Source organism: Lytechinus variegatus, chromosome 1, assembly GCF_018143015.1.
Source record: "Lytechinus variegatus isolate NC3 chromosome 1, Lvar_3.0, whole genome shotgun sequence".
Lineage (NCBI taxonomy): Eukaryota > Metazoa > Echinodermata > Echinoidea > Temnopleuroida > Toxopneustidae > Lytechinus > Lytechinus variegatus.
The window spans coordinates 18,004,856-18,023,836 of NC_054740.1; the positions used below are offsets into that span (position 1 = coordinate 18,004,856).

General features: G+C 33.8%; 1 protein-coding gene across 1 annotated transcript; it reads right to left on the minus strand.

The window, feature by feature from the left end:
- Positions 1 to 1,586: 1,586 nt before the first annotated feature.
- Positions 1,587 to 18,815, minus strand: LOC121407945 (integrin-linked protein kinase-like). Its single transcript, XM_041599210.1, has 11 exons — positions 17,961 to 18,815; positions 12,936 to 13,101; positions 11,665 to 11,760; positions 11,159 to 11,255; positions 10,349 to 10,426; positions 7,942 to 8,027; positions 6,680 to 6,911; positions 5,163 to 5,284; positions 3,323 to 3,422; positions 2,637 to 2,767; positions 1,587 to 2,086 (listed from the first exon to the last, which is right to left on the minus strand). Exons 1-11 carry the CDS (start codon positions 18,047 to 18,049, stop codon positions 1,937 to 1,939), a joined length of 1,347 nt encoding a protein of 448 aa, XP_041455144.1. The 5' UTR covers positions 18,050 to 18,815; the 3' UTR covers positions 1,587 to 1,936.
- Positions 18,816 to 18,981: the final 166 nt, after the last annotated feature.

Here is an 18,981-nt window from a genome sequence, read left to right on the forward strand (position 1 = left end):
TTGGGGCAATTTTATGTATCAAATTTATTCATTCCTATTATAACAAGCACCTGGTATTTACATGTGTACTGTATAACTAATAGATCTATTCCTAATCTATTTCTTTACCCACTAAGTTAATTTTCTTGGGTCAGCCAATCTGATACCAGACAGACTAACCACCTCAAAACTTATTTTCCTGACATACCGTGACCAGTAGCGTACCTAGGATTTTCCACAGGGGGGGGGGGGCAAAACCGCCCGCCGAAAAATTGACAAGCCAAAAAAAAAAAGGGTCTTCAAGCTCATCAGGGGGGGCATAAAAGTATTCAAGTTCGTCAGGGGGGGGGGGCGGCAGGGATACTTCCTTTGCATGGGTTGTGACTCATCAGGGGGGGGCAGGGAGACTGAACCCCCCCCCCCCCGCCCCGTCGGTACGCTAGAGGCCCTGACACTTTACACTAACCACAATATACCAAATAGTCTCTCCGATATGGACAACATTTTACATGCATTCATTTTAAATACATTCAAACTTAATTATCATTCAGTCCCATTTCATTCCTTGAAATACTCTACATCTCAATTCATATTCCTTTATGTCATCCAAAAATAACATGCATGCAATTGGGGTTTCCTGTTAACAGAAATTTTCTAAGCTTTCTTTGTAAGTAATTTGACTTAAATAAACTCCCATACGAAGATAGAATATGTAAATTTTATTGAATTTATTTAAATGATTCAAGGCTCATTAGCATTCACTCATCATTTTCCTAAAAATATAAACACAAATCACTATTTATCCACATTCCATTGTGAGAATATTCGTAATTGAAAATAGAAATATATCAGAAATATATGCTCAAGGCAGTCATTTTTTTCATGCATCATTACACAAAAAGACCCAAAATAGTAGGAAACAGGGAAATAAATATCTACAATAATTGCATAAAAATAAATTGAGGTTTTGTGGTTCATGGAAAACAATGAAATTAATTAACATAATCAATAAACAATTTATGTAGTGTATTGGAAGATCTACCAAAGTATACTTGCTTTGTTTTAATGGAAGATACAATGTATGACACAATTGTGTCACATAATGCTTTCTTAATCTGACTAACCCTTATCTTAAACCACATGCAAATTTCAACCACTGTGCTTTGTTACAAAATGTAAGGATTGTGGGCCTCTAGTAGGAATTCCGATTTTGAAGGAAAGTATGAAATCACAGGCGAATATCCATTTACACTAAACCTAATTCCCATATAATGCTGAACAGTTCCTTGTCTAGCTTAATTTCTCGGTCTTCGAAATTGAAATCCTATGTCGATCTGTTTTCCCAAACCCCTATTAAAGATACCGGTGGTATGGTGTTTTGAACAAATCTTCCTCTGTGAAGAAACCATGTGACAACTTACTTTACATTTGAAAGTCAAATCATGTTCTAACTTTTCTGTCTAGATCCATCTCTAATGGGGTGTTGCATGAAACTTGCACTGATCGCAAGCCAATTTCAGATCACCAAATCAATTTAAAATCACACATTTTATTGCAAATTTGCAATTGATGGGTGGTCTGCATCAACAAGTATGAATTGATTTGCTTGTTTTTAAATTGATCTGTCACTTGTAAATTTGCACCCGATATTTGCAATTGATTGCAAATATTTTCTTGCAACACCCGCTATATACCTGGATTTAGTTAATCTATCTGGCTGTCTAAACCCTAGGTAAGAGCGTCCCATTAAGAAGGGGTTTACTGAAGTAAATCTAATCATCCTGAACCTTATCTAACGATATACCTTTACAGAAAGGGAGTGGCACCCTTTATCATCATCACCCCTTAGGAGCAGCTTGCTTGGTGGAAAGGGGTGGCGTCGAGCAGCAATCAATCACCAGAACCCGGCAAGTAGTAGGGCAGGGGGTGGGCCTTGGGCGCCAGTATGGCCATGATCCTACACAGGACGCATCCTTTCCAAGATGGGCATGATCATGTCAAACCTAGGTCGTTTGGTAGAGTCTTCGTTCATACAGATCTTGACGAGTTTGCTCATGTGAGGTGACGTCCCTGGAGGGATCTCAATCCTTAGACCTTCTCCAACAATCTGGAAAGGGACAATGGTTGAAAAATTTCAAGGTGAAAAGGCAAAGAGGTATATGAACTGAGTTAATTTATATCAATATTATCTTACCTTATCATATCTTTCTTTTATTAACATCATAAAATTTCTTAGTATACAAGATATTCTCTACAGAATCATAGGTTCATGCATTAATGTTTTAAAGAATAAATGAAAAGAAATAGTAATTTTACCAGAGAGAGAGAGAGAAGATGCAGAAATCAAATAAATGCCCAAGTCAAAGCAAGTTTCATATAGCAAATTATACAAGACATGTACCATTCACCTATCATACAATATGTCAAATTTTCCATAAGAAAAACATATTTCTTTTAGTCCCTAGAAATCTGACTAATTTAGAATTACCTGTACTTGACCACTATTTCTAAACTATCACAATGTTTGAAGGATATAAAATGAAATCAAAATTCTTGTGTACATATTCAATCCTCGGCTTTTGCAACACATCATCCAATACTGTCACCCATACCAGTCATCCATCTCTTAAATCATAACAAGACATGGTATCCCTTACCTTCATGCCTACTTCCATAGATGACATACCAGCGAATGGTACTTCCCTAGTAACAAGCTCCCAAATCAAGATAGCAAAGCTCCACATATCAGCAGAACGAGAGTTCATATCTTCTGGGCTCCTCTGTAAGGCTGAAGAAACAAAGAATTATACATAGAAAGTCCTTATTCTAACCAGGACCGAGTCAAGTCTGTAATGTTTCTTTCCAGTTCCAATTACATTGTATTGGAAAGAATCCATTACTTTGATAAATGGACATAATTTTTTTTTAACAAATCATTAAGAAATCATGGAATCTCATGTTCCTAGTGTTATAACCAACTCTGTTTTTATTCAAGTTATGGGTATTTAACCAAATTGAATTCCAAGCTTAATCAGTGAAATTAAGAGAAGGAAGTGGAATTAGCACTAGGTATTTCCTCATTTTCTTTTAACAGCAATTCACATCTTTTACTCTTCAGAGAACTTTGAGGACAGGATAGAGAGAAGCTTGTGGTATGGCAAGCCAAAGTCAGTTCATCTGTGTCTGAAAGATCTGGGGTGCATTTCATGAAAAGTTTTGTCTGACCAATTTGCTCTCATCCAATCATATGCAAGAATTTGCTGTAGCGTACAACATCTGCAAGTGAAGATGGCTGATGAAACTTTTCATGAAACTCTCCCCAGATTGTGAGGAGTGTACATACCTTCTGGTGCCATCCAGGCAGGATTGAAGAGTTTAGCTCTGTTCTGAAAGGAAAACCTTGTATCACCCATGTTGATCTTAGCTGTCAGCTCCTCATCAATCTACAATAACAAACCAACAAACACACCAACAAGTGTTAGCATTTTTGAAGCAAGAAACTCTATGAAAATCTCTCTACAATAAGGGTCATTCTGGTGGATAAGTACAGTTGGAGCCAAAAGTTTACATACACCCATTGGATTTAGTGAAATTTGTTCATTTGCCAAACATCGTAAAATTTACTATACCTTCAGAAATATAAATACTACAATGACGAATTTGGTATCAAATGTAAGAGCGTATTAAGATCTTTTACATTATTGGAATGCCGCTGGGATTTATATTTCAGGTGGAATTTTCTTTGAAGAAAAAAAAAGTAATATTTGTGCCAAATTCTATTGTTTGTTATCAAATTTTCAAACATTGTTTCATTGAAATTTATAAATGTCAAATCTATGATTTATATTACATTTTCTATCATATGTCACCACTGAAAAAAAAGTGTAATCAGAAATGTTTGTGTTAAGAGGCAACTAGCACAAATATGAAATGATTTTGTCAAGTTTTTATTTTTATTTGTCTAAAATATGATAAAAAATGGAAAAATGACACCTAAATATTTTTCAGCTCCTACTGACAAAACAATGTGAGGAAGGGACAGGACATACTCATTTGTTTGATATCAAATTTGTCATGATAACACAAATATTTCATAAGATACAGTAAATTTTATGATGTATGGCAGGTGTCAAATTTTCTTTTAATTTCCTGGGTGTATGTAAACTTCTGGCCTCAACAGTATGTGCAAATTAGCAAGGGGGGGGGGGTTGCGCACTTTCATGTATAAGTAATTCTTACTAATGATGATTGAACATAATACAGAGCATAAGGCAGGTTCAATAATATTAATTTAAAGAAGTTCATTTCTACTGTCTCATATCATTTCACTTAAATTCTTCAAACTAGATGAAGAGGATTGACAGGAGTACATGCCAAAAGTAAAAGACTATGTTTTGCATGCACAATACTAGATTCATAAAAAGATGGCCAATACAACTGATTTCATAGACAGTAATATTGCAGTCAAATTCATATAAAATATAGGAGAATGGGAAGGAAAATGAGATATGGTAAAAAGTATGAAAGATTGTGTGATTTCGAGTTTGAAGTTGACTTCTGGTGTTTACAATAAGCTGATTTTTAAAGCTGGTCCTGGGACGAGCCTTACTTGGTGTTGAGCTGTCAATATTGTTATTTGGATCATTTTGCTAAACTCACATTTACTGTGGAACCAGAGAGGGCAATCTGAAATGTGGTTCTAATACCAGCACAAGCACCAACAGGGTTCCCAGCTTTTCAAGAGAATGATTTTTCCTGATTTTCCCTAATTCAGTTTAAAAATTCCCTGATAATTATTTAAACACATTTCCAGTTTTGCATGTTTTAAAAGTTGTTAAGTGAATTACATGTATTTTCCAGTATAAAAACAATAATGTAAAACTAATTAGTACCACCATAACCAATCATTCATTGGATGTTGTTTTGATATGTAACAAAATATATAACAGAGTCTGACTGACTACTGTGCATTTGACTTTGGGCCGATCAAAATTCTGATATTTCCCTCATTTGAGGCATTTTCCCCTGATTTGAGGTACTTTTTAAAAATCAAATTCCCTGATTTTTTGTCCTGACTGGAATTTTTTTCCCCTGATTTCCCTGATGGGCTGGGAACCCTGACCAATATCAAACAAAGGATAAACCAAAGTTATTAAATCTAATTAGTTAATTGAATATCTTACCATGATGTTTTTACTGTTGAGATAATACCTTGGGATGAGGGGATCCATAGCATGTAAGAAAGACATACCTCTCGCAATGTCTAATGCAAAGCTTACCATCTGACCATGATCAACAACAATACCTGAAAAAATATATATGGAATATTTAATTAAACATGAATCATGTTACAAAATATAAATCAAAGCAAATTCAGCATTTTTTCTTCAAAACAAACAATCTAAATACATTTGTGTGATTAGAAATAATCCAATAATTCCAAATTAGAAATCGGTGGATTCTACAAGATAGAAATATGAATTTTCAATCATAATTTTGTTGTCTTTTGAACTCACCTACATGTATATTACATTCAAAAGTGGCTTGAAGAGATATTTGTAATAAAACTACCTCTCCATTCTAAGACTGATGGGGACATTATCAAATGTAAAGAAAAATCTCAAATCAGACAAGGTGAACAGGCTAGAAAAGCAGTTAAAAGAAATAAATGGACCGGTTGTTCTTATATGTATGGTCATTGTATTCTCCTCTATGTTGTGCACATGAAAGCAATAAAATGAGTTTTTAAATATTTGAAGACAAGAAATGTCAAAGTTAGGAGCTCAGACTACAGTTTAAAATCCCATTGAAGAAAACATTCAATAAGTATGAACCCAAGGGCATTTCAATTTAGTCCTGGAAAACAACCAAACTATTCCTTTTCAACATTGTGTCCTTGTTCATTTCTTACCACACAGACCCCCACCCCCACCTGCTACACACAAATAATTAAATAAAATATAAAACAGATACATGTAAACAGAATGAAGGGGAAATTTGCAGCTTCTTACTATTCATTCTCATATTTATTTACAGGTTTCCTATTGTTCAATTCAAAAGGCATAAGGGTTACAGTGCTGAATGAAAGAAACCCTGCAATGTAACTCTACAACCAAAACCAATTACAGGGAAAGGGAAAGCCTAACAAATGAATCATCCAAAATGCTAACTACGGATGGTGACTTGAATACATTTCAGCATTTCAATTGCACTTTACACCAAGGATGAAAAAGAACTAGATCTAAATGAATCAATATGTATGTATAACAAGAACATACATTCATGATTAATTACATTGTTGACTGATCAAGTAAAATATGCTTGTGCAAGGTATTGATTATTTGATGTCGAATATATCAAAGCTAAAATATTTGATCAATATGTGAAACATGGAAGAGAGTCCCTATATAATGTACACTCAAAACTTGATTCAAAATTGAATATGATTTCTTAAACTTTCCAGCAATGTGTCATTTATTTAAATGTTCCTTATATTCTGAGTAGCATGTGTGTCAAAAATATAATCCAAATGAGAGCAGAAATGTGAAATTTTTAGAAGAAATGGTAGCAATGTCATTTTGGGAACAAAAAAACAACAATTTTCATGTAACATACCTATTTATTTTATGCATACTTTAGATTTTTTTTTAGGATAGTGCTCAGGAATGGGGCACCTCACCATATCAACACACCCACTTACCGGATGCTTCATGTAGAACATGAAAGAGAGATCCATGCTGTAGGGTCTCACTCAACACGACAAGGTTTGGTGGCTGGTTGACACATCCCAACACTGGGTGTATGTTAGGATGTGAGAAGATGCGTAGCCGTGGGAACTCTTCACCAAACTCTCTTGAGATACGAGATGTCACGTTACTGACCTTGAGAACCTTAGCCATGACAGCAGTCCCTTGCCATATACCCTTCCACATCTAATCATTAGAGAAAAGAAATAAAGAAGAGGTCAAAACCTCTGACTTATGCATGTGTCAATCAGAAGGATTGCAGTTTTGACTATAATTACATGGAATATACATGTATGATATGCAAGCATTCTCATTTGTTTCCTGATTTGTTCAGAACTGCATAGAGACATTGCACTAAAAAAAATCAAATCTAAAAATTATTTATTATCACTACAGATTGTCTGAGTGAAACTGATATCCAAGTTATCTTTACTCATTCATAGATGAAACTAATACATAATTTCAATATATATATATATCGAAGTACAAATTTAGGCTCATGGGCAAGTAGTGTGAAGAAAAACAAAATAACCAGTTAAATATTAAAGATCATGTAAAGGCCTGGTCACACCGCCCGAGCATTGTTGGAGCGTTGTGGAGGGGTAGGAAGAAAGGGTCGAATTTCGCACACAAAATCGGGGAAAAATCGAAAACAATCGAAATAGAAAATGGTGAACGGTAGCGAGCGGTGATGATTTTTCTCTCCGCTCCATGACCGCTCCAACAACGCTCGGGCGGTGTGACCAGGCCTCAAGAATTACAGAACAATACAATAGTCAAAATAGGTGCATAGATTGCAGAAAATTTGACGGTACAATCAAGCAGAACAAGAAATTCATATTTTTTCAAAACAACTCTACAATCTAATGGTACTGAACTAAAATATCAAGATATTTCAATTAAAATTACTTTGTATTATTTTGATTTCAATCATCTTAAACTGCAGGCAAAATAGATTTTGAAGATAGTTTTGAGGCTCCATAGACACATACAAAAACAAACACATTAAGATATTTGATCGCAAGACATTTTGATCTTCATACGTGTGTGTTTGTAATCAATTCTCTCGAGAACACCTCTTCAGAGGATTGTGAATATTGAATGAACCTCTGAATTGAACTTTAGGTATCCGATAACTCATCTCCAAGACATTTTTAAATATAACAAATCAATTCTTTAGACAATGTCTTCTGAGGCTTGTGGATATTGTACTTACATCCCCAGTAGGACTACTGTTGATCTTGCTCTGTAACTTGACATGTTTCAGATCTATGCCAGCAAATCTTGACAAGGTTCCATCACCTAAAAATTACAAACGGTTGAAAAAATAGGTACATGTATTGCCATATAAACTTAAGCATCATTATTCAAATCTATGATTAATGTGTGCAAGGGTGAGTGAAAATTGTGCAACGAGGCTATTGTGCTGCCTTATACCCCTTTCATAAACCCCATTAAAATGAATTAGGCGGCTAATAGCAGCATAATTTGGTCATAAAATTGGAGGAGGACAAGAGTTATCCGCATTACTCTGATGCTGCTATTATCCGCATAATAGCAGCATCGGGACAAGATTTTGAGTTTATGAACGCATTTCCAAATTATACGGATAATTGCCATGGTGCGGTCACAAGGTCACCCTTTTCCAACACAACCGCATCGGAGGGGGCGTGTCCAGTTGTCATCCCCCTTTTTCAGGACGGGTGCTCGTAAAAATAATGCGGCTTATTTTCGGAGTTTATGAACGCAATTTTTATTGAATTATCCGCATTACTCTTAGGCGGCTAATTGGAGGATAGGTTTATGAAAAGGGTATCAGAGCCCTATTCATGTGCAAAAAGGAAAAGGACCTTTTTCCTTATCCTTCACTAGTAATAAGTCAAAAAATGATTTCAATTTTATCTTTAATTTTTCAAATACATCTAATGCATTGTGATCTACATGTACTCAACATACACAGTAGAAATTCTTTAGTTGACCTTTGTGCGTGTGATGCTTGTGTGGGCTTGGTGCATTATATTGCACAGCTCTGATTGAGAAGAGTATTTAAAGGTATACAGTTAAGAAAATGTGATTGAGGGAAGGAGGAAGATAAATAGAAGGAAATAGGTTGATGTAAAGAAAAGAGACAGTGGCAAACAGATGGGGGGAGGGGCTTCCCAACCAAGAAAAAAAAGAGAAAAGGGAAGAAAAGGAGAGAAAGGTGAAGTATGGTATGATATTCTGAATATTACGTCAAAATCTATATCAAAATTGGAATTTGTAATAAAAAATGTTGAAATTTTTTCTTGCTCGTTTCGCTTGCTTGCAACTTTTTATAAATTTTGCTTGATATGACATATCTGGCCCCCTCAAATTTATGGGGCCCATTACGCCTCTTAAAAGGACTCTACATGTAGTTTCAAAAAGGAAAAGGAAGAAACACCTCTGCTTTTTTCAGTGATAGCAGAACTATATATAAAAGCAGAATGTTTAACATCAATGACTCATACATGGTTACACAATATAGAATCATCATGATATTCATTCATATCATTTTCATATAATGATTACGATACATTCATCATCATAACTTATCTTACATGCAGTACCAACTATATCATATCATCAAACACATCCTTTCATCAAGCCTGTATCAAGTTTTGGCAAAGTTAAAGATTCATCTACAAAATATCAGATGATCTCTCAAACATATATCATTGCATTCAAACTTCAAATGGATTATTGAGTTTTTATCCTTGTGACATCCTTGTGACTACCGAATTCTATAGTCCCCCTAGGGTTCATACATGTACAGTATGTACATGCACAGATGCCACCTGGTACCAGTGGACAACATAATAAAGATTCCTTTCTAGCTACCACTTGATGTGAACTTTAAGTGTGATATCTGTGAAGGCTTTACCTATAGAACACATGTGTTCCTATAATGACTCACAATTGCTAATATAATTAGATTCCCTCATGAGTGAGACGCTTGTTTTTGTCAGAGTGATTGAAATCTGGATCTACTAAACGTGTGCTTAACGACCAACAAAACCTTGTTCAGTCAATAGAACATATTGTTTAATAAGACACATAATGTATTTCTGTCTGGTTACGGTAACTCTTTAATATGTTCAAGTACGTATCAATTGATAACTTTTTCTTTCTTGATTTTCACAAAAATATTGATATTAGTAGAGTAGAGAAAAAGGTCACAAGTTCTGAATTCTAAAGTTACAGTATGTACATGTTCACAAAATTGAAAAAAAAATATAAATGTATTGCAATGGAATTTTCAAATTATAAACAATAAATGGCAGGATTTATTTTGGTTTGCTGAACAAATGGTGTTGTCCACACAAAATGCAAACATCATCAGATGTTACAAGCAAGGCTGCACTTTTACTTTTCCAAAGTCCCTGGGGATAAGGCAAGGATAGGTACCCCTTTTTTTGTCAACTGAATTGAATACATGTACCGGGTATTCGCCATCCATACAGGGAGTAAACCAATACAATCTGGCATGAATCATGTTTGCATCTTCACATTACTATCCAGTCAAAAACGCATTCATACTGCATGATATACATGTACTAGACGTACATGTAATTATGCAGAAGACTGAATATTGTACTTACGACTTCTTGTCTTTGTACCACTCCAGTTATTCCTGTATTGTATTTTTGACAAGTCTTGGCCCATGGCTGATGCTTTTTCTGTTTAAAGAATTAAAAGAGAAAATAGACAAAATAAAACAGTAATCTGCTACAAGTAAGATACTAGTAACTCTACAATAAATGCATGATTTTGTCATGGTACAAAAGGCAAAACTAAAGCTTTCAGGAGAATTCACAAAAAAGTCATTGATGTCTTTTTAAATAAAATCATTCCAATGCTGTCCTATATCACAGTAAGGAGCAGTGAGATACCTATGCTCATTAAATATCAATGTAACTCAGAAGTACACAATTCAACATGTATGTCTCCAAAAAAATCTTAGTAATTACTTTGTGGGTTTCTGGGTCTGAGTGATTGCTGGTACCAAATATCACATATTATATTAATAATACCAAATTTACATTTGTACTTGTCTTAATTCTTTCTTTTTCATATTCATTTTAAAGAAGTATTATTAAACATATTTAAAATAGTATTGAATTTTGTCTTTTCAGTCTTTGGAACATTTGTCCAGGATTTTTATCTAGATTTAATAGTAAATAATAATGAACATAAATTTGCATAAATAGGCCTATACATAATTTGGCTGTAATTATTACTCAGAGCTGTTTTTAACTCAAATTGTACACATCAATTTTCTTCACTAAAGAGATAGGTTTTCAATTTCTATTCAAAGTTATTCAGAGATGGAGTGCTTCATTGCTTCATATGTCACTACATGTACATTTTACACACATTCTATCTTTCAAGATTTTAAATGAGATCTTTACCTTGTAACATTCTTGCTACTTCATCCTTGGACTTGTCCAATGGTGTATCATCATCTTTATTTGAAAGAGCAACTAGAGCACCATTATTGATCAGATCCTAAACAAAGAAGATAATCATACACATGTACAATCACATCTACTTCTCTGTACACTTTCTACAGTGTATTCCTAAATTCTTAAAATGCATATATCTGGCCCCAAAATGTGACAAAGAACTGTCATGAAAACATTAGGTACACTATAAATAGTTAAACAATTATATTGCAAACATGTGAAAGTAATCTTGTCACAAAATTACATCAGAAAACATCATTGGTATGGTTATCTGCTCCTACATGTAAAATCAGGTGAAATAAATTGATTTGTTTTCATCAATAGATGGCTTTGCTTTTATGTGCAAATATATTCATACATGGGCAATGCCAAAGAAGTCATGCCACGGCCCCTTCCAACAAAGAGTAATTTCAAAATAATTCAAAAGACATGTACTTGTAATAATTGCTTACCACACAAATTTGTTCATAATTCCAAAAGCAAGCATAATGAAGAGGTGTGTTTCCATGTTCATTCATAGCGTTGATATCTGCTCTGTGCTGAATAAGCTGAGATATTTAAAAAAAAAAAGAGAAACCAGTCTCTGCAACTTCAATATCATGGATATAAATTTCATTTCATCAATAATTGATACTGTAAGTTTCTTCATGGTTCAGTTGTCAAGGGCCCCGGTTTGGTGAATGGTGAATACAATGGTAGCAAACTAGCAATAGCAATTAATGCTCACTAGACAATTAAACATCAAAAGCTTTCAATTATTAAAGATTGCAATTAGTTATTTATGATCAGTCATGTTTAATCTCATATGTCTCCAGATGGAACGTGAGTTTTTTTTTTGTATAACAACAAGCTTTGTCCTATATGCAGATAGGAAGGGGGGTTCTGCTGCCTTGATCCTACTTAATGAAAATGAGGTGAATTACTTGAAACAATATCAATTTTTTTGTGTGGAAGATTAGTATCTGCAATCATCTGCCCGTTCAACCAGGCATTTTCTAAGTATTATAGTTTTATTTTAGGAGGCTACTTTTCCCAACTAACTGGCTGGATAAGCAACATTGAAGAGGTTTTTAGCATTGCAGTGAGTGGGAATATTCCAGCCTTTCGGGGCTCTTTTGATCATTTTATAGGGGGAAAAATAAAAATCACATGTAAAAATTTTCCTGTTCATTCTACACTCTACTGCTGGAGGAAGACATTCAACATCAATTCCAGAATACATTTGTATGAAATATTTATTCTTCTATAAGTATTGGGATTTTGTTGATGGACATTTATCAAGATGGAATAAAATCAACGTCTCATGTCTTGTCGGCCATATTATTTTTATTTTATCCAACACTGAATACATATCAATTCAATATTACAATTTCAATTTCAATTTATTTCAACCATAAATATATTAAAAATGAAAATATAATACAATACATTGTACAAGACAACAAAATGGCTAAGCAACCTTTTACAGCCAGACTTATGACAGAGGTCAAGAACATAGTAGATTACATAAAAAAGAGCAATATTAACCACAATACATGAAAGTACAAGTATAACAACAATACAGTGTACATGTACATTAAAGTTGTTGTGTTTTATCATCAGATTGGTATAAATTCAATATGAAGTCATATTTGATCAATACATAATTCTTTGAGATGTATCTTCTTAAATTATATTCAGTTTTCTATATATTCAGCTTATTTTTTTTTTAAATGAACATTACCTTGAGAACGATGTCCCTATGACCATGTGCAGCAGCTAAATGAAGGGCGGTATCATCACCCATATTGGTGGCATTGATCTTAGCACCTCGTCCTATTAACATATCAACAATGTTGGTATGACCCTCCTTACATGCCCAATGCATTGGACTGAATCCATGATCATCTCTGAAAGAAAATGAAAAAACACAAATAATGAAATTAAAATATACATGCACATACATGTACAGGTACAGAATTATGCTGCACTGTAAAAAGGTCTACATGAACATCATTTATCATTATGTATTTCCAAATACCATAAAATATACATCAAATTAGCACTACTCTGTCTCTCTCCCAACAAAATGGCAAATAACTTTTTATCTGAAAATGTTTTGAGAAAAGTAATTTAACTGGGAATGTTCCTGAATAAAATGTGTGAAAATGGTATTAATACCATTATTGATAAACCTACAGTGTACATTGTACAATGTACATGTACATTTACAAAAGGCGCTATCGATGCTTGGTGCTGCCTTCTCAATATGAAGGTGTTTTCTAGCTTGATAATGTGAGCATATTGATGAGCTCTGCCATCAATCACACTCTAAATCATATTAAGCTTGCTCATTTTCCTTTCTACACCTATCATATTTGAGGCTGTTTTATTAGGACTCTACTAGAAGCCTGTCATACTTAAATTCTTGAAGAGAAATTTGTCATCTTAGAATCTTGTCTTTCGCTCACCCCCTGAAGGGGGGTATTAAATTAATAAATGGAAAGGGAGAGATTTTGTTATTAAAGGTACAAAAAGAAAATAGTATATTAGTAATAAATAATCTTACACATATTATTTACTCATAAAGAGCATGTAAACCAAACTGGTTCAATTTTACCTTGAAAAATGCAAGTAAGTTGCTGCAATGCAAGTTTGGGTGAAAAGTGACTTACAGTTGCAGAGTTATGTGCCATTAGAGTCTTGCGGATAAACTTTAACGTTGACCTGAAAATGACCCTTGACCTAATACTATGTGACCTCTGACTGCTGCATAACATGCACATCTCGAAAGTACCTCTACAAGCCAAGTTTGGTTTAAAAGTAACTTACAGTTACAGAGTTACATGTATATGTCATAATGTTTGTGACGGACGACGGACAGACAACATTTGGATCCCTTAATGGTCTCACCTTTACCTCTGGTGGGCGAGACAAAAAGTATCAAAGCTACATGACCATGAATCTGTACTGTGCTGGTAAATTAATCTATTGTGCTTCAAGCTTTAAAACAAACTCATACAATAGCTTTTCATTATTTACTTAATGAAACCAACTTCACACATCAAAAACATTGTCAAGGAAATGTAAACAATGTAAGTCTGAAGGGAATGTGTACAGTCCTCTTCTGAATAACAATCATTTCCATGATTGTATTGCAAGTAAGGTTGTAGATGTATCCCCTTTAAATGCAGCCTTGTGATGATATGGCTGTTGTATAGTTGGCATACCTTCGCTGCTACATCATCGGCCTGAAAATGATTTGATGTATCTCCCACATGTCAGGATTGTTAACAAGCCAAGCAGCAAGCTACTACCAACTAACAGGGAGGGAAAGATGAAATTTCATGATACAGGATGTACGTGCCTACTGTGTTCAATGAACAGAGGCAAACTTAAGATTAAAGGGAAGTCGACATGGTATCAGTAATCATAACATTATCATAAAGACACCAGAAGAGGCCTGGAATACTAAAAATATTACACATTTATGTTCCTATTCTTTTTGTCTGGGGAATGAATTTATTTTACAAACATTTCAGTAGTACATGTACTACTTTATGTGAAAAAATACAATACTTAATACTACATGTATACTTATTAACTGTAGTTGAATTGATTAGTTTTGTTTGTAAAGAACTTTCTGATACGAGGTTCTATAATTGTAGGTCTGGTTCTTTACAAGAATGTGTGACTGATCATTTCTTGCTAGTACTTTATAAGTACTTACTTTCACATCAATTATCTGCAGACCTGTCAAATTACATGCAATTATTAAACCAATAAGGTCTAAACATAAAACTCTTTGCTGTTTTACATTAAACCCTATGCAATGCTGTAAAAATATAATGTTTAATTTATTGAAAATTTGATTTTTTTTTTAAAATCAAAGATTGATTCTGTAAATGCATCACAAATTGCTGTACAGCTTAAAATAGGGTGACAAAAATTGAAGCAGCATGTTCATGTACATAAAATACTGTAGATTGTATATACATGTACTACATTGTATATATATTATCAAATCAGTTATTTTCCACAATTCAACAGTCTGTATTTTCTTAACAATTATGTGTTCATTATAGCTCTGAAAAACTCTCCACATTACAAATGCAAAATCAATGATCCCAATGTACATTTCACTTATGGTATCAAATTTGGCACTTAATTTTTATCTTAGGCAGGCAAAATTCAAACCGTCTTTAATGCTAAGGAAATACTGAATGCATTGTGGGTAGTGAAAGGAAATATGAAGTAGATCTATCCATGAACAAAACAAACATCCTGTATTTTTTGCCACACCTTTGGTGTAATGCGACAAAAAAATCTTTCAAGTAATCTGTGAAATAGGCCTATAATTTTTTTTTATCTTAGAATTAAAATAAATATTCAAGATGGCAAACTTCTTTATGACAGAACACAGTACTGTGAAAAACTGTCGATCAATGTCCCCATTCTTAAAACACATACAGTGTACATGTAGAGTAAATGTTCTGGTATTTTAGGAAGTGAACAACCTTTAAAATAATGTGCTCCAATGTAGCATTTGAAGAGGACTTGATCAAATTAACCTTTAAACAACTTCTTTGAGATTGATTTTCATGATAGACACAGAGGTCATAGCATGAAATTTAAAAAAGCACAGAAGCAGTAATGCCTCTCCAATCAGGAGTATAAATAATTGGAATGCTTCACCAGAGGAATCATGTACATGTATCTAAAAGTAATATGAAATATGCTTAAATCAGCTATTGACAGGCACTGAAAAAACCATCCACTAAAATTGTACCCTGCCATATACTATCCAACTTGATGAGGGGCCAATAAGCTACAAGCTTTGCGTCTAGCTTTACATGTACATAAGTATCTAGCATCCAGTCATGAAGAGGGTACATTTTACTCACAACAGTGCCCGAAAGAAAATGTACTTTAAAGGTAAACTGCTACACAACTGTGCTTATTTCATAAGGACAAGTTAGAACTCTACTCAATATTTTTCATGATATAATTCTTGTAAAATATTTAATTTTCCTTGCAATACGACTTGTTCGCTTCCAAACATTCATGTTGATCATGTTACACTAAGTACCGGTATAAATTTTAGTATAAAGCTCTCTCAAACAAAATGAACATTACCATGCCTGTTACATTACAATGTATCATGGTATCTAATGGTAACTTTCATAGAATCGTTAGACTATCTTTTCCTAGATGTACATGTATGTATGACAAAGTTATCATACATGTACTAAGAATTTCCAAGAACAGGGACCAGGACAAAGAGTAATACTGCAAAAATCTCAGACAAAGTCTGAGTGTATACATGTAATTAAGTTAAGTATGGGTGCAGTCAGGGAATGTTATTTTACCTGTTGCAATATTCTTAAAATTTAAACTTTAATGACACTAAAATGGAAGACATTCCTTCACTACATCAAGATACCATGAACTCCATCACTCACTATTTCTTTTGTATTTTATTATATGAAATAATTCGATTTTCTCGTCATTGTCATGTGAAATGAAGTTTCATTCCTCCCTGAACACGTGGAATTCCATTAGTTTAATATTTTGTGCTTCAGGCAAGCAGGTCCTAATCAAATTCTTAAAAATTGAAATATTGTATAATTCAAACAATAAAAAACAAAAGAAATAGTGAGTGAGTGACATCATCGACACTCTAATTTGGATGTAACTGGCTCGTTCATATAACTATTTTGTTAAAAATGAGCAAAACTTTGAAATGTCATAACTTTCTTATTTTACATCCGATTTTGATGAAATTTTCAGCATTGTGCTTGTCTGATTTTTCTCTGTTGATTCAAATCAACATTTTTCTGAGGTGGACTTGACCTTTAAATTTTTGAGGCCCTCTATGACTATTTTTTAAATTACAGATTTGGATTACACAAACCTTTTTTCTGAAAAATGAAAAAAAGTAAAGTACACCCTGAACAAAGGAAAATCATCAATGAAATTCCATTAACAAAGTTTTTATGTTCACACAGATAGATGAGACAAAAAAAATAGAAAAATATTGCATTGATCCATTATCAATTTACATATTTGTAGGTCAAGAGCAATGTAACTTTGTACCCAGTGCTATGATGATGATCCAGACAATGTTTATGAAGTTTGGTTTACAAAGAAACTCAGTGACACACAAAATTTTACAGGCAATATTATTATAGACAAAGAAAAATAAAAACATTAGCGTTTGGCACAATGTAATGTAAAGATATGCAATATTGAAAGCTTGAACAGATTTAAGAAGCAAATAAGATACAAATAACAACAAAACAACAGTAAAAATAAACAAAACCATAGAGCTATTTCTAAAACTGTTAATAGCTCCATGACAAAACTATATATCATCAAAATAACAATTGTGCTGATGATGGTATTCAGGTGAGTGTTTCATCAACATTTCCTTTCGAAAAGTTGTCAGATCTGACATCTTTCCCAGCATGTTGATTGGCTGAAAGGCATTGTTTCTATGGTAACTGTCGGATAAAACGTCCGACTAGTCCTTTCATGAAACGCTCCCCAGACTTTGATGTGTTAACAAATTATAACAATGATATAATGTTGATGATAGTACATTAGATCGCTGTTGGATTGATAATGATGATAATGATGCCATTGATGATGAAAGATGTTGATTCATGACATTGACCCTGATTTTGACGATGACCCGAATTACATGTAACAATTTAACAAAAAAGCAGTTCAATTTTTCTGGTTAACTATTTACACTAATTGTTCTTACCCTTGGTTTGGATCATTTTCAACCTTGTCCAACCAAACTCTGACGTGCACTGCATTCCCATCACGGATTTGTGAAAAAATATCATCCATTGCCGTATCAGCTCTGATAAACGTTCGTATGAGTCCTCTTGATGTTGAAGCAAGTCCATCGACTGTTCAAACAAAGTTTGAAATTCCTGTACAATTAGTCACTTGAATATCTATGTATTTATTAATTCAAGTGAATCATAATCAATTCCTATTCATTGATTAATGTTTTGCTTCACTGCACCAATGACAGTGTGCAGATTATTGATGAGAAGCAGATAATTTGAAAAGAAAGAAGTGAAGAATGTATTATTTTCTCAACAAAGTCATGTTGACAATCCTCATCATTGCATGAGATATGATGACAGTGGAAATGAAAAGTTCACTGACTTATCATTCAAGTGATGATGGATGAAAATCCAGTGACAATTAGGCCTACTTTCAATATAGCGTTTGGTCCACAAATTTGAAAATCCAGTCCGAAAAGTTAAATGTGATTTCAATCAAGGAATGACAATTATTATTCAGTTTCTGTGTTGAAGTGAGTCTAAGTGAGTCAGTGTCGTCTACAAATAATGCAATGTTGATCCTCTCATCAAATCAATTTGATGCTACACACAACTGCTGTATAGACCCCCGCCAAAGTTGACACATCAAGTTGCAGGAAGGTCACGCACTCGAGGTAAAATCGTCTTTGATGCAGTCAGTCGGCTGCTGTAGCATCGGAGCTCGGAGCGACATTCACGGGCCACTCCTCCACTCATTTCTGAAGAGACTCCGATAATGGATGACCTCACGCCCACGGGGTCAAGATTCCTTGCATTCCTAATTAGGTTGCGGAATGTTTACATACAGAAAGATTGATAATTTTCTTCATTCTTATGCCATAATCAATCAAAATTTACTTATAATTGATTTCAAATTAAATTTTTTAATCATTTAAAATATTTGTTAAATCTTATTTTAAATATTTTGGGTTATGCAACAATAATTTC

What these genes read in the sequence shown, in the direction of transcription:
- LOC121407945 (XM_041599210.1), bottom strand. Translation starts at nt 18,049, where the DNA reads ATGGATGATATTTTTTCACAAATCCGTGATGGGAATGCAGTGCACGTC. An exon ending in ATTATGAACAAATTTGTGTG is followed by an intron (nt 11,256 to 11,664) that starts GTAAGCAATTAT and finishes TTCTTTGTTTAG; the next exon opens with GATCTGATCAATAATGGTGC. An exon ending in TGTTCTACATGAAGCATCCG is followed by an intron (nt 5,285 to 6,679) that starts GTAAGTGGGTGT and finishes ATATTTTTTCAG; the next exon opens with GTATTGTTGTTGATCATGGT.